Here is a 14,498-nt window from a genome sequence, read left to right as displayed (position 1 = left end):
TCCTTGCCGGGAGGTCGACAAGCCATTTTCTACGCAAATAGTCTTTTTTTTTTTTGTTTTTTTTGGGGATAACATACCAGTGTGCTCCTCGCGGGTTTTTCCTTGACGACACCTTGCAAAATTTTGCAATACAGTAAGGCATAAGTGACGTTTGTGTCTTCCTCGTCGTTCTGTCTGCGTGAACTACTGTTCGCCAAGCGAGTATACACACTAGTGACGTCACCACTTGAGGGCGTTCCAACACGGAAGTACTTCTATGTTGAAAAAAGTTAAATAAATCAATATTGGGGTGTATTCTTCAGCTCTTATGCATGTTTCGTAGCTAAACTAACTATTTACTGCCAATCAAGCCATACATGTAAAATTAAAGGTGCCTTCCTTTAAATTCGCGAGCATATAGTCTCTGCTGACGAACTAGTTTTCGGCAGACGAACCAAACCACGCGGTCGAACAGCGCCACGGTGGCGGCCACGAGAAGCTGACGCACGCTCACGGCGTCCCAGTTCGTCACCCCCTTTCTTTTAGTGCGGACGCGGTTTGTGTTTGATAGACATTTTGGACCTATTGAGTGTACTTTTGCTATTATGGGACCAAAAAAGACCCCACCACAGGCTAGTGTTAAGCCTAATGCTTACCAGCGAGGGACGGCGATTCGGCGGCGCATTTGCATTGTAGTCAATGGAGTTCGCGCCACTAAAAAAAAGCAAAAGTGCTATCACGTACCTCAAAAAAGGAGAAAATCGTGCCACGGCTGTTTAGTCCCAGGAAAGAGGTGAAAGTAGTTGGCGGTGCTCACTTTTTGTTGACTCGCTAAAGTGCTCCACTTCCTTGTTCACCAAGGGACACGCCTCCTCCGCTCCGGTGAGCACGAAAGCGCGAATGAGTGGCAACCGTTCCATAAACACTTTACGCTGTGAAACGCTCGCGAATGAAGAAAGTCTACCATTGCTACCATCCTTAAGAACTACCATCACAAAGGTGAATAAAACGACTTTATTATACAGTACACTTTATTTCTTTAATTACAATACAATAGCACATTTATTATACATAAAATAAGGTATATTTTTGTGTAGTTTTAAGGCTTATTTAGTAGAAAATTATGTTTTATAGGGACCTGGGAATGGATTATTCTCATTTTAAAGGTTTCTTATGGGAAATAAATGTTCGGAAGTACAAACTTTTCGCCTTACACACACTTTCTGGGAACCAATTATGTTCGTGAGCTGAGGTATCACTGTATTATTAACCTTTCTTTTCTTTTTATTTTATTTTAATTTATTTTTATTTTTATTTATTTTATTTTTTTGTGTACAAAAACACAACACATTACCTGAAACTAATTTTTACGTAATGACCAGGTTCAATTAGGACTGGGCGAATATGTGCAAAATAATAATAGGTAGATACAAAAACTATGAACACTCCTGTACCTCGACATCCATAGCAAACACAACATAACATATCAATACTGCAATAAAAACCTGGGCAGCCTTCAATGTAACCATCCGCGGTTACGTTCAAGTGCGGTCAAAAAAAATAATAGTGCGATTAATAGGGGTGTTAAAAAAAATCGATTCGGCAATATATCGCGATACTACATTGCGCAATTCTCGAATCGATTCAATAGGCGGCTGAATTGATTTTTAAACTTCCATTTTTAATGGAAAAATATTCAACAAAACGTCTGACTTCGGGTTAGGATTCACACCTTGAGCATGGAAGAATGTTATATGAACGGAACATTAAGCCTTAATATTTTATTTCAATGCTGTTCAAACATGAAACAGATTACAACCTCTATAAGACTGAAATTTCAGATAAATAAATAATACATTTTCATATAAATGTTACACTCTACAAGCTTACTGATTAGTATTTTCTAAATTTGAATGAAAAAAAATCGCAACAATTGACTTATAAATTCGTATCGGGATTAATCGGTATCGAATCGTGACCTGTGAATCGTGATACGAATCGAATCGTCAGGTACTAGGCAATTCACACCCCTAGGCGTTAATAAGTGATTAATGCGACATTTTTTCTGTGATTAATTAATCTATTAACGCTTTAACTTTGACAGCCCTAAAAAAAAAAAAGAATCGTTATAAAATCGAGATCATGAATTTTTTCAAAAAATCGTGATATGACATTTTTACCATGTCGCCCACCCCTAGTTATAAGTAAATAGTTATATTAAGTTGAAAACAATTAAGTACACATTTATATTTTCTCTCTCTCAAAAAAAAAAAAAATATATATATATATATATATATATATATATATATTATTAGAGCTTAATGTAACCATCCACTGTTGGCTAAAAAGGATCATCTGCGGTCAAAATTAATAGTGTGATTAATCTGTGGTAATACAATGATTAATGCGATAATTTTTTGTGATTGATTAATTAGTTAACGCTTTAACTTTGACAGCACTAATATATATGGATGGATATTATTATTATTATTATTTATATTTATTTTTTAAATGGCGGTAAGTGACACTGTTTCTATTTTTAGACACTGCGGGATACCTTATTTTCGCCCAACCCTAATCGCAATCGCCATTTTTGGGGAAAAAAATCACAATTAGATTATTTTCCATAATCGTACAGCCCGAGTACTGGTAGCAGTATCATGAATAACCTGTATACACCTGCACACCCACTCCTACACCTGTTAGATTCATGTGCACACCTATCCATTATGTTATTACTGATTTTTCGATCAACAGGCTGCTCATCCTTCAGCAAGGTCAAGCCCTCAGAAGACTGACATACCTGTGACCAAATCAACAGCGAATTCAATAACAAGGCCCCAGAAACCTTCAGTACAGGCAGCAGCTATGCCACTAGTGTCCCCATCTTCGCAATTAGTGTCTCAAAGTGCACAAAACAGGAACGCTGCTTGCACGGGTCCCAATTTTGCCTCCAGTCCTTGGAAACCACACCTCTGTGCAAAACCAACCACGTCCAGCCCTGCTGTCCCTCAGGCAAAGAACACTGTTGGTGGTTCTGGTAATGTATAATGCTTTTCCTGTTTGACTGAAATGTGACACAATGACATGTAGTGAAGGTATTTTTTCACTTGTCTTTACTTAGCCATAAGTCAAGCTCTAAATGTTTTGGTGTCAAAGCTGTAGATGTGTTGAAAGGTGCACATGATTAAGAAATGTTTACTAAATTCAAAACTGGATGGGAGATGTAATTTCCTGAACATGTTGTAACAGACTATTTTTATGAACTATGGCCATTGGTCAACAGGTGTACAGGTGAAGTCTTTCCTGGACCGATTTGAAGAGAGATGCCAGGAGCGCACAAACTCGCCAGCAGGGGGGAGCACGCAGTCACCCATAGGAAGTCAGTCGGCTTCGTCAAGCAACAGACTTATGCAAAACAGGCTCATGGTTCCCCAAGTAGCAAATACAACCACAGCTGATCTCGCCCATAAACAAAAATTGGTAGGTGAATATGGTGTGGGTTGTACAGACCTTGTACTGTACTCATCCTGCCCATATGATAAATTGTAATATGAGTGCTCATAATATTCACAATAATGTGTCTATTCAGGAGCGTGAGGCTGAGCTGGCTCAGATTCGGAATCGGCCCCAGGGGAACAATATGTGGAAAATCAAAGACGAAGTGTCAGAAACCAAGAAAACCACAGACCTCAAGGTTGTAACTACTTGTATAAAGTGTGTGTGTATGTGGGGGTGTGCGGGTGCGTGTGTGTGTTCTGATGCATTTCATCGGCTGGGGGACCGAGCAGGTTGGGTGTCCACTTTCCGGGTTTGGGCAAGGAGGCTGTTGCGCGCTGCTGGACTAAAATTTGGTACACGTTTCAAGACACGTTTACAGTAGGGATGTAACGATATCCAAACATCATGATACAATATTATCACGATATTGTAGGCGATATTTAAAAAAAGATCACAATATTGTAAAATAAAAAAAAATTAAATAAAAAAAAGCTCATACTAAAAAAAGCACAATATTGTGCTTTTGTATATAACAGCAATGCATATAAACCACCTACAATCTCCAATAACAATATTGAGGCACTTATTTGCTAATGCAAGCACACATTGATCGCTAGCAAATTAGATTTCCCCTTCATCTGACAATTAGCATAGATTTTAAACATAGAAGGCCAAAATATCCCTAATGAAAATTAATTGCACGAGTAAATTAGCCACTAGAGGGTGCTAGAACTGCGCAAATGGAACGCAACCTGACTTTTTTTTTTTTTTTTTTTTTTTTTTTTTTTTTTTTTTAAACAGATGTTTTGCTTTTAAATATTGTGAACATGACGACAACGATATTGTGGCAGTTTTAATATCACGATATTGCCCTTATCGCTACATCCCTAGTTTACAGGCAGTAATATTTCTGCTCGCTCTTTTCACTCCCTTGTCGTCGTCTTCGATAACGAAGCTGAAATTATTCCACACCGGTTCTTCAAACTTTGGTCCATCAACTCCGCCTCGCTTGCCACATTTTAAATTTTTTTTTTAATCCTGCTTCTGTTTTGTGAGGGGTTGAGTGGGCGGAACCGCAACAGTGATTGTAAATTAGCTTACGGGGAGGACTTTTCTGCAGCAACACTGGAGAGGCATGCACACACACAGTGGCGTGTAAAGTAGTGTTGTTCCGATACCGATACTGGTATCGGTAGAGGTGCCAATACTGCATTAAAACAGTGGTATCGGTATCGGTGAGTAATCACAAGTAACGTGCCGATACCCTTAATTCCAACACTAATATAGGGTTTTGGATGCAGCATCTTGTGTCGTGCTGGTGCACGACATTCACTGGTATGTGACATGTTCACTACATGCCGTTCTAAGATATCCTATTGGCCCTTGAATTCTCTGAACCAATACCAGGACAGCTTTTTCATGTTGAGGGGGAAAAAAAACAACTAAAGTATCTGTATCGGCCGATACTGCCAAGGTGGGTATCGGTATTGGGAGCCAAAAAACGGTATCGGAACAACACTAGGGTAAAGCGTCAATACAAAATTTGTTGCGGACCGAAAACCTGCGGCCCATAAGGGCGGAGTGTCCCGTGCAGGGCCGTTCCAAGACCAAGAACTGTTGCATCCCTACTGTATATATGTGTGTGTAATATGTATATATTAAATGTTGCATATAGGGGTGGGCGATATTTTGATATTAAATCGTTAAGAACTTTAATGTGTTGATGATCTCAGAAAGCTGACAGATCGGCAAGATCGTCTGTGGCACATTCTATACAGTTCAACTTTATGCGGGCTCAAGCTTGGTTTATGCTTGATGCATTCGTGTGGTCTTTTTTTTTTTTTTTTTTTTTTTTTTTTTCTCTCTTCTCCCCCTCCCCCTCCACTTACTCACTCGCACAAACTCGAAGCCGATGGCGCGCCCGGCCGCGGATGAGTTGGACGCTCCCGGGAGTTCCGACCGCCCGGCTGCGGGGTCGCGGGGTCGCGGGGAGGCTGGCTCGGTTTTTACCTCCAGAGAAAATAATAAAACGGCTGTTTATTCATTTTGGGAGTGAATGGAGTTGTCAGAAAGCTGGTTTGTAATCTATTAATAAAGTTTGACCTATCTGACTGTTTTGTTGACATTCCCTTTAACGCAGCACCATCTAATGGATGCATAACGTAACCCCAGCCTCTATTGTAGCACCTTATATATGGAAAAAGTTTTAAAATATGTCATTCGTTGAAGGTGCTCCTTATAGTGCGGAAAAAACGAAAATATGTTTAAAAAAAAAAAAAAAAGAATCGTGATAAAATCAAGATCGTGAATTTATTTGTAAAGAATCATGATATGACGTTTACCATATCGCCCACCCCTAGTTACATATGTAAACTATGTAATATAATTCTTTTTTCTTTTATTTAGGAAAATCTTGACAAATCTATGGATAGCAACAGTGTTTTGCTTGAGTCAAAAGATGACCCAAAATCACACTTTCTTGAGGCTGCGGAAACCCCTGTAAAGGGCATAACTCCAGGTATTCACAGCATTTTCAGACTGTTTTATTGAAGTTTGCAGTTTTTGATAATGGTGCTCATGGTCTACGAAAACAAACTGATTGTTACATCAACATTGGGGGAAAAAAAATCACTTGACTGATGGGAGAATACAGTGTTTTGATACTTTTGTATTGAGTACTACACAGAGGAGTTCTGCCATTGCTGATGTTTTTCCTGATGCTCAATTTTCTATGTCTGATGTCATGTTCTTCAGATGGCAAAATAGTTACCACAGCTTTCTATTGTATAATTTCAATAACAAACGGAGAACTACTCTCTTTTTTTTTTTTTTTCCAAAATGGTCACTCGCTCCACATGTAAAGTCCCTGCGAAGGCACTTTGCTTTGCTCAGTCATGACCCAATTTTAATGTAGCCTATTTTACTGATGTGTGATTTTAATGTGAGCATAAGGGCCTATTTAACGCGATTGTTTTCAAATCACAGGTTGTGGGTCCTGCAATTCTCCCCCAGCATCCACATCTAGTCCAATGAGAAGTGTTGCCCACGCAGACGAGAACAACATTTCTGACCCAACAAAAGATGAAGAGAAGATTGAAGACAATGAGAGAGAGATGAATCTTGACCAGTCCATCAACTCTGCAGTTATCAACGACCTGTTTGAAGGAGTTTTGGAAGAATGTGAGGACCAGGATCATGAAGAGGAAGATGCCTTGAATATCTCTTCCATGTCACTTCTCACACCACTGGCTGAGACTGTGGCTGCTGTGGTGAAGAGTCCCGAGAGCATGATGGTATTTACAATGCATCATTTATGACCATAAACGTAAGGAATGTTCGTGTATGTGGGATTTTTGCCTCCATGAATCAAAATACTTAGACTGCATACACTCTTAAAACAGCTTAATTCCAGGGTAGGCAAACATAGTGTATAAAGTGTGCTATAATTCTCATTCTTTGGCAAAAAGTTATCCTGATTATCTCTCACACATTTAGCATTTAGAGCCTCTCTATTGTTCTGCTGGTGGGCTATCATTTAACTAAATATGACATGGTATTTTCTTCTCTTTCTGTGTAGACCTCAACTCCATTGAGTTCATTCATTGTGAAGAATAAAACTCCAGACAAAGTTTGCCAACTTTCTAAATTCCAGAGAGCCAGTGTAAGGAGTCCCACACCTGACAGTGTTGATATCCCAGATGAGGACCATAAATTGCCATACAGGTAGGTGTACTCTTAATGTTACTGAATGACAAATAATAAACTAGTGTGCTATCATCTGACAGAAGAACGTTTGGTTACCTGCAGACTTTTTGTTTCTCATCGTTTATATTTATGGCCCAGTGGTGTTTTTCATGCATCCAGCCACCCACACATTGTGTTGCTCTTATCTGGGGTTGGGAGGCAGGGGCAACAAGGTTTAGAAACCCAGTTTTCCCTCTTCCAACTAGTTCTTCAAACTCCTCTGGGTGTTCCTGAGGCATTTCCGGGCCAATCATTGGACATTCTCTCCAGCGTGTCCTGGGTAGTCCCTGGGATCGTCCCTCCCAGTGAGACAAGCCTGGTAGACCTCACAAGGGAGGTGCTCAGGAGTCATCTTAATCAGATGCCCGTGTAAAAATAAAAAACATCCGCGTCAGTCACCCATGCTCTCTGAGGCCCTGCATTCCTGGCAGCTTTGTCTACAGGCTTTAGAATTTACGCCTTTGAAAAGTAATCAGACGGCTGGAGCACTTTACCATTGCGAGCTAGAGCAGCTAGCTTGCTGCTGTTAGCTAGCAGTCTCCGCTAAACGCTAGCAACAATGTCAGCATAATTATGTCTTAGCGCTCTTACCTGAAGCTTGAACGTGACTTCAGGACTAAGTTGTGTTACTGACATCTGTTCAAACAGTTTGGGGCGCTTACAGGCAATGACCATTTGCACGTGTCGTCACTGCCCCATGGGAACGCCCCCTCCTGAAACTATGGACGGCAAAAGAACCACTTGCCTGGATTGTAACAATTGAATCGTGTACAGCGTGATGACCTTTGTCTAGTCGATTCAGTTATACAACGTTCATATCTTGCTGTGCAGTTGGTTGTACAAACAGACAAGGGAGTAAAACAAATGTTGCTTTTTACCGAATACCTACTAATGAAGACAAAAGATCTCAATGGATAGCAGCAATCAACAGAAAGGACTGACAGCCCACAAAATATTCACTGATTTGCAGCGAGCATTTTTTTACGAGGTTAGTAGATCAATGTTCATACATTTTACTCGTAAATGTACACTTACTATATACACGCTAGCAAAGATTGTAACAAGGGTGTCGAATTACGAGTTTCAAATCACATAACGATCGTTAACGTGAAGGTGGCCTGAGCCACGTAGTTAGCGTCCACTCCAACTGCACACAAACAAACTTAAGTGTACCTTCTTCAAAACTATTCAGTGCATCTGAATGAAAATGCTTGATGCATACCTGACATAACCACAGTGTTTCAGTAAAGGACAGAATGTGTAAAAATAACATGACAAAAAATAAGTCTGTTAGCATGATAAACAAGTTTTACCTTTGCCATTAAAAGGTAGATTGTCCCCCGGGTGTGAGCGTAACAACATAGTGATACAGGTCGTGCACGGTGAATTCCAGAAAAGTCGGCGATTTGATTAGGTCAGTTCAAACAGCAGAGGACAGAAGGTAGTGTCTGTTTTCAAACCAGCCATCTACAGTTTCTGTTACTATCGCACTCTATGAGCACCTACTAAATGCTCCACTTCTGCCGACAGGCGAACGTCAGTTGAACTAGCAGATTCCATGGCTCGATGGGCAATAATAACTTTTAATTTGTAAAATAAAAGTCCTTAAGTACCGAAATCACTCAGCGGCCCGTCCACTTCCATTCAAACGTCATTTCCTTCCACCGTCCATGGTGGGGCAGTCACGTGATCATGTGACGTCGGTGCAAATGGTCAATATTGCCATTGTAAACAAACTCTGAATAGTCGAGCACATTGGCAGCCCCCTATACTATCCGTTACGACATGCTTCCGGAAACAACTTCAAAATAAAAGAGCTACAATGCATTGATCTACATATACTACTTGGTAAGGTAAGGTTTATTTTGAAATTGGATTTCTCACAGCTTGACTACTACTATCTCAGCGGGATCCAAGGCAGAAGTGACGAGACTCGCTTTAGCCCTAGTATTAAAGGGATAGTTCGGATTTCTTGACATGAATCTCTATTTCATCCTCACCTCCAGTGTGTGCGATCATCACTGACAGAGTTCTGTGACACGAGTTCTTGTCCGGTGTTGGACGAGAGGAAAGTAGTCCAGCAAGTTGGCTTGGGTCACCGAAATAAAGCGTTTTTCTTCTAAAAACAATTTGTGTCCAAAAGAGCGGTACATTTGCATCACTAAACTCCTTTATGAAAAAAAGCCATTACCGTCGGGCACCATTTTTCTGTTCGTTCGTATCACTGCGCGGCGCCCCGCATCCAGCTGATAGACGCTGATAGTCTGTCAGTTGTCTGCAGCGCGACTATCAACTGTCTACAGGGCGACGATGTCAAAAAATCCGAACTATCCCTTTAATAATCGTTTTTGTACGATTATGCCTATTTTGTAATTGTGGAGGGTAATAATCTAAATCATAATTGAATTTCGATTAATTGCACAGCCCTAAAAACAATTGTTCATTTCTTATAGCGTTATATTTTTTATTGTTTAATAATCTTGCTTAAGGTTTCTGGGATGAAACTGCAAAAAAAAAAAATAATTTAAAATGCTGCTCAAAGCTAGAATGTTGCTCCTCAAATGAATTAATTGGTTAAACTAACTGATCCACTAACAAAAGTTCCATGTATACTGTATGTCTGTTAGTATTGACGCATACAGGTCTACTCGAGTGAAGGATCCTGAGAAACACAGTAAGGAGGGGATTATGAAAAAAGATGTTTCTCACAGAGCAGAGGAACCACGAGGCTCGAACTTGTCTACCATCAAAGAGAAGTTGAAGGTTTGAAATAATGTTTAATTGCCTCAAATTATTCATTAGAATTGTTGAGCAAGTCAACTGTGCCTCTACTCACTCCATTGTTCACCTCGCTGCAGATTCTCACAAATGAGATGAACCTGCAGCAAACAATCATCCACCAAGCCAGCCAAGCGCTCAACTGCTGCACAGATGAAGAACATGGCAAAGGATCCCAGGTGGAGGCTGAGGCAGAAAGACTCTTGGTGGTAGCAAGTGAGTCAATTTAAATTTTTGGAAAAGAGTACAATAAGATAAGTGTTGAGTATAAATATAAGACTTCATTCTTTATACTGACTATTTTCTTTTTCTTCTCTTCCTTTCAACAAAGCTGAAAAGAGGGAGGCAATCAAGGCAGAGTTGCAGCGTCTGAAGGGTGAGGGTCCAGCAGGCCAGAAAAAATATCCTTCGGTTTCTGTGCCCACAAGTATCTCAGCCTCCAAGGGATCCATCTGTCTGCAAGATTTACGTTTGCCTCTGAAGGCAGACTTTGTTTGCTCAACTGCCAATAGGCCAGGTACAGTTGAAATGAATTAACAAATAATTGTTGGTGTCATTTCTTAGTTATTGATGTAGTGCCAATTTTCTCAGAATCAATGAAGCATTCTTTCTTCATAATGATTCGGGCTGGAGCTGAAAACACAGTGGCCACTCCTCTCGCAAGTACACACTGTGGGCTCAGCGGGGACACCCTAACATTCCCGACAAAGTTCACCTTGTAAGAGACACAAACTGAGTCGGTACTGTGTATATAAAGTATGTGGCCTTTTCATTTAAGTCTAGGATGAAGAATTTATTTTATTAAACAACTGAATTGAATGGTTGCATCAGCGGATTGAGCGGATTGTTTCTGTATTTTCAGATCTGATGTCTCCAGTGAGTTTGCCATTGATATTGAAGTGTATTGTCTTGTGAGTATTTTTTTTTTGTCCTTAACTTTTTGATGATTGACCAAAGTTAGAATCTTTGTCTGTTCCTTTTTTTTTTTTTTTTTTCTGTTCTGAAAAAAAGTCAGACGGCATTACCGCCGGGCACTACTTTTCTCTTTGTTTTTATCACTGCGCGACGCCCTGCATGCAGCTGATAGACGCTCACTAATCTACAAGTTGTTTGTGTTTTCGAAGGCGGAAGGCGCGCGGATCAGCTGTTTGCAGTGCGTTGATCATGCACATGATCTACGTGCACCATGAATTTTAAGTGCCGCGTAGCTCGTGGCCGGGTGCAGCGAACACGTCGCCAATTCAATTCAACGCCGTGGATGGCGGATCGTAGTTCGCTCGTGATTGCTCCGTCCGATGGCGTACTCAGCTTCTTTTTTTCTCTCTCTCTCTCTCTCTCTCTCTCTCTCTCTCTCTCTCTCTCTCTCTCTCTCACTCACTCACTCACTCACTCACTCACTCACTCACTCACTCACTCACTCACTCACTCACTCACTCACTCACTCACTCACTCACTCACTCACTCACTCACTCACTCACTCACACACACACACACACACACACCCCCCCCCCCCCACTCAGTTTCGTGAAGGCAACTGTGTTTGGCGGAGCAAAATAAATCCACTTCCTGCCCCAGAGGCCACGGTTGGACGTGTGGATATGCATGTAACTAGAGGGAAAAAAATAATAAAAACTGTTCGCTAAGAATGTGGCTGTCGTGTTTTGGCGAGTTTACGGCGGACACCGGTGCAAATTGGCATTAAATAATTGCCACAGTGATGAGCCTACTCTCCCCCGGCTTTGTTTCGTGTTCCTAAATTGAATTGAACTTACTGAATTAATCATAAAATTCAGAAGAATCTTCACACTGTGGCGTCCCAGCCGTAACGACACTCCAACTTGGAGTGAAACTAGAGCAGACGCCGATGTGTATTGTGCAGAAGTTTGCAAACGCACTCCGTCGTAACTTCTCCACGTGAGCCTTACGCAGAAGTATAAGGAAGCCTTAATGCAGCCGCGGTGCATGTCAATGTATGGTATCAATTAAGTATCGAAATACCACTAAATGAACAAGTATCGTGATATAATGACAACGGTATTTAGTCCCAGCTCTGTAATCTTCTATGTTTAATCAAAATAAGACATATGCAAATGCTTTAAAAAAAAAAATACATTTTAATGCAACATTAAAATGAATCCGATTAGTTGATTAATCGATTGAATAATCGATAGATTAATCAATTCTAAAAATATTTGATAGTGACAGCACCAGTTGCGACTATGAGCACTGTTGGCGAACGTCTGTGCAACCATTTTCGACATTGAACGAACCCTGACAAAAAATAAACATACGCTACCGTCGCAAACATTTTCCACTCGTTCCTTTTGTTGTCTTAAGCCCATATCTCCCGAAGTGTGCTGTGAAAGATAGACATTACACTTGCTGGAGTAGCGAGGGTGATTGGTAATGTTTAACCTGATAGCGCTAAGATCGATTACGGTTGATACTTAAGTCATTTGAGGCACTCTATTTGTAGCATCATAGTGCAAAGGAAATCAATACTGGTATTGATTAGTAGACCCACACAGGGACCACACAAGCAGCAGAGAGCTGCTTTCCATGAAGCAGTGAAAGTTATTACAAGAGTTACTCATTGACAGGTAGCGTTATATCTTCTAGTAGCGGCCAAAATTAATTTGTGGTGGTCCACCACATGTAAATGTCTTTGTGGGAAAGAGACTACAGCTGTAACATTTTATTTTCTATTAATGACGTCCTTATTGATTGGTGAATTAAATGTATTACAGACGATCAAAGAATATGTATAAAATGATGTCACGATACGATATCACGTTATGAAGCTCACGATACGATAATTATCACGATATTGTGGAGAGGTTGGCGATATTTAAAAAAAGGTCACAATATTGTAAAAAAAAAAAAAAGAGCTCATACTAATTGTACATAACAGCAATACATATAAACTACCTCCAATCTCTAATAACACTTAATATTGAGGGACTTACTTGCTTATGCAAGCACACATTTTCGTCCCTCCACATTTTGACTCACTTCACAAGCATATTACGTTCCCTTTCATCTGAAAATTAGTGTATTTTAAACTTAGAACAGCCAAAACATCCCTAATGAAAATTAAACTGCACTTAAAAAAAACTAGACACCAGAGGGTGCTCCAACTGCACAAATGGAATCAACCTGACTTTTTGAACAGATGTGTGGCATTTAAATATCATGAACATGACGACGACGATATTGTGGCAGTTTTTATATCACGATATTGCCGGTATTGTTACATCCCTACATATTATTGCCGTATGTGTATCTATATATTAATTTGTGTGTGCGTGCACGTGCACGAAATGTATAACCATTTTTTGACTTTTTTTTTTTTCATTCTCAGATTCAAAAGCACATATTTAGCAGTGACAAGAAGAAGAAACCAAGCAAGTCTAAGGTACATTACTCTTGGGGGCAGTCTTTTATTTTTTGCCATTTTGCCATTGCACTGTGAACGCGCATCCGATTCATACATCATCAAAAGCCTGATTTGTGGTCCACGCGGGCGGTAGAGAGTGCTTGGAAGGGGAGACGACTGACATGTCTGTCAATATACAAAGCTGTTTTGAGTAACAGTAACATGTTTGTCTTTAACTTGAAACATGAAGCATGAGATCGTCATGAAGCAAGTTGACATTTGTGGCAATAGTAGAAATTCAGCCCTGCAGACACATCTTGAACTGCGATGACATCTTCGGAAGACGTCTCATTACGGAAATGAGGTGTCCCTTCATTTCCCCAAAATATTTGTACCTCTTCCAACCTCGCTCCTCTGGCGATATGAGATAAAAAAAAAAAAAAAAGTTGGACGGATTTCTGTTGCTGTTTGTAAACACCACAATCAACACTGATGCACAAGGAAGCACAGCTAAGTTTGCATATGATACTGGTAAATCGCTTGGCTAGAGGTAAAACGTTGCGAGTCGGGACCATGGGTGTATTTCACAGAGCAGGTTCAATAAACCCCGAACAACGAGATCATACCCTCAGGTAGGAAACTCTGCGTTTTCGGTTCCAGTCCAGCTGATTGCAGTGAGTTATATCAACGCTGAGTAGTTATAGCTGAACTGACTCCCACTCTTAAAAGACCGCCTCAATGGAGCCCTGATTCGTCGAGTCACCATGGCAACAGGGATGCCGAGCGCGGCGCCGCCCTCTGCTTCCGCGTTGCTTTATTTATTTATTTTTGCCCCTTTCAAACATGAACATGAACATTTTTGAAAATGTCTTTATTTAAAAAAAAAAAAAAAATGCAACACGGCAGCGGCTCCCCATAGAGCAGTGCTTCTCAATTTTCTGTCATGCCCCCCCCAGTAAGAAGAGAACACCTCGCGCCCCCCCGCGACTATAAATATATATATATATATATATATATAAGTATCATTTGTCTATAAAATTGTTTTAAGCACACCTCTGCATAACACTGTATCCATATTAACGTATAAGAGAATAAAAAAAAGAGAGAAATATGGACCAAC

General features: G+C 40.4%; 1 protein-coding gene across 3 annotated transcripts in view; it reads left to right on the top strand.

The window, feature by feature from the left end:
- Nucleotides 1-14,498, top strand: part of anln (anillin, actin binding protein) — a 50,497-nt gene that overhangs the window by 22,183 nt on the left and 13,816 nt on the right. For all 3 annotated transcript variants that reach the window (XM_077506846.1, XM_077506845.1, XM_077506844.1), the window contains exons 5-16: nt 2,737-3,019; nt 3,266-3,462; nt 3,572-3,676; nt 5,887-5,998; nt 6,466-6,773; nt 7,058-7,203; nt 9,852-9,987; nt 10,083-10,218; nt 10,334-10,519; nt 10,594-10,720; nt 10,865-10,913; nt 13,364-13,417. In XM_077506846.1, coding sequence (XP_077362972.1) covers nt 2,737-3,019; nt 3,266-3,462; nt 3,572-3,676; nt 5,887-5,998; nt 6,466-6,773; nt 7,058-7,203; nt 9,852-9,987; nt 10,083-10,218; nt 10,334-10,519; nt 10,594-10,720; nt 10,865-10,913; nt 13,364-13,417 — 1,839 coding nt within the window. The remainder of the gene's footprint in view (nt 1-2,736; nt 3,020-3,265; nt 3,463-3,571; nt 3,677-5,886; nt 5,999-6,465; nt 6,774-7,057; nt 7,204-9,851; nt 9,988-10,082; nt 10,219-10,333; nt 10,520-10,593; nt 10,721-10,864; nt 10,914-13,363; nt 13,418-14,498) is intronic.

The sequence above is a fragment of the Festucalex cinctus genome, chromosome 19, assembly GCF_051991245.1.
Source record: "Festucalex cinctus isolate MCC-2025b chromosome 19, RoL_Fcin_1.0, whole genome shotgun sequence".
Taxonomy (NCBI): domain Eukaryota; kingdom Metazoa; phylum Chordata; class Actinopteri; order Syngnathiformes; family Syngnathidae; genus Festucalex; species Festucalex cinctus.
This window is presented reverse-complemented; position numbering and strand designations above follow the sequence as displayed.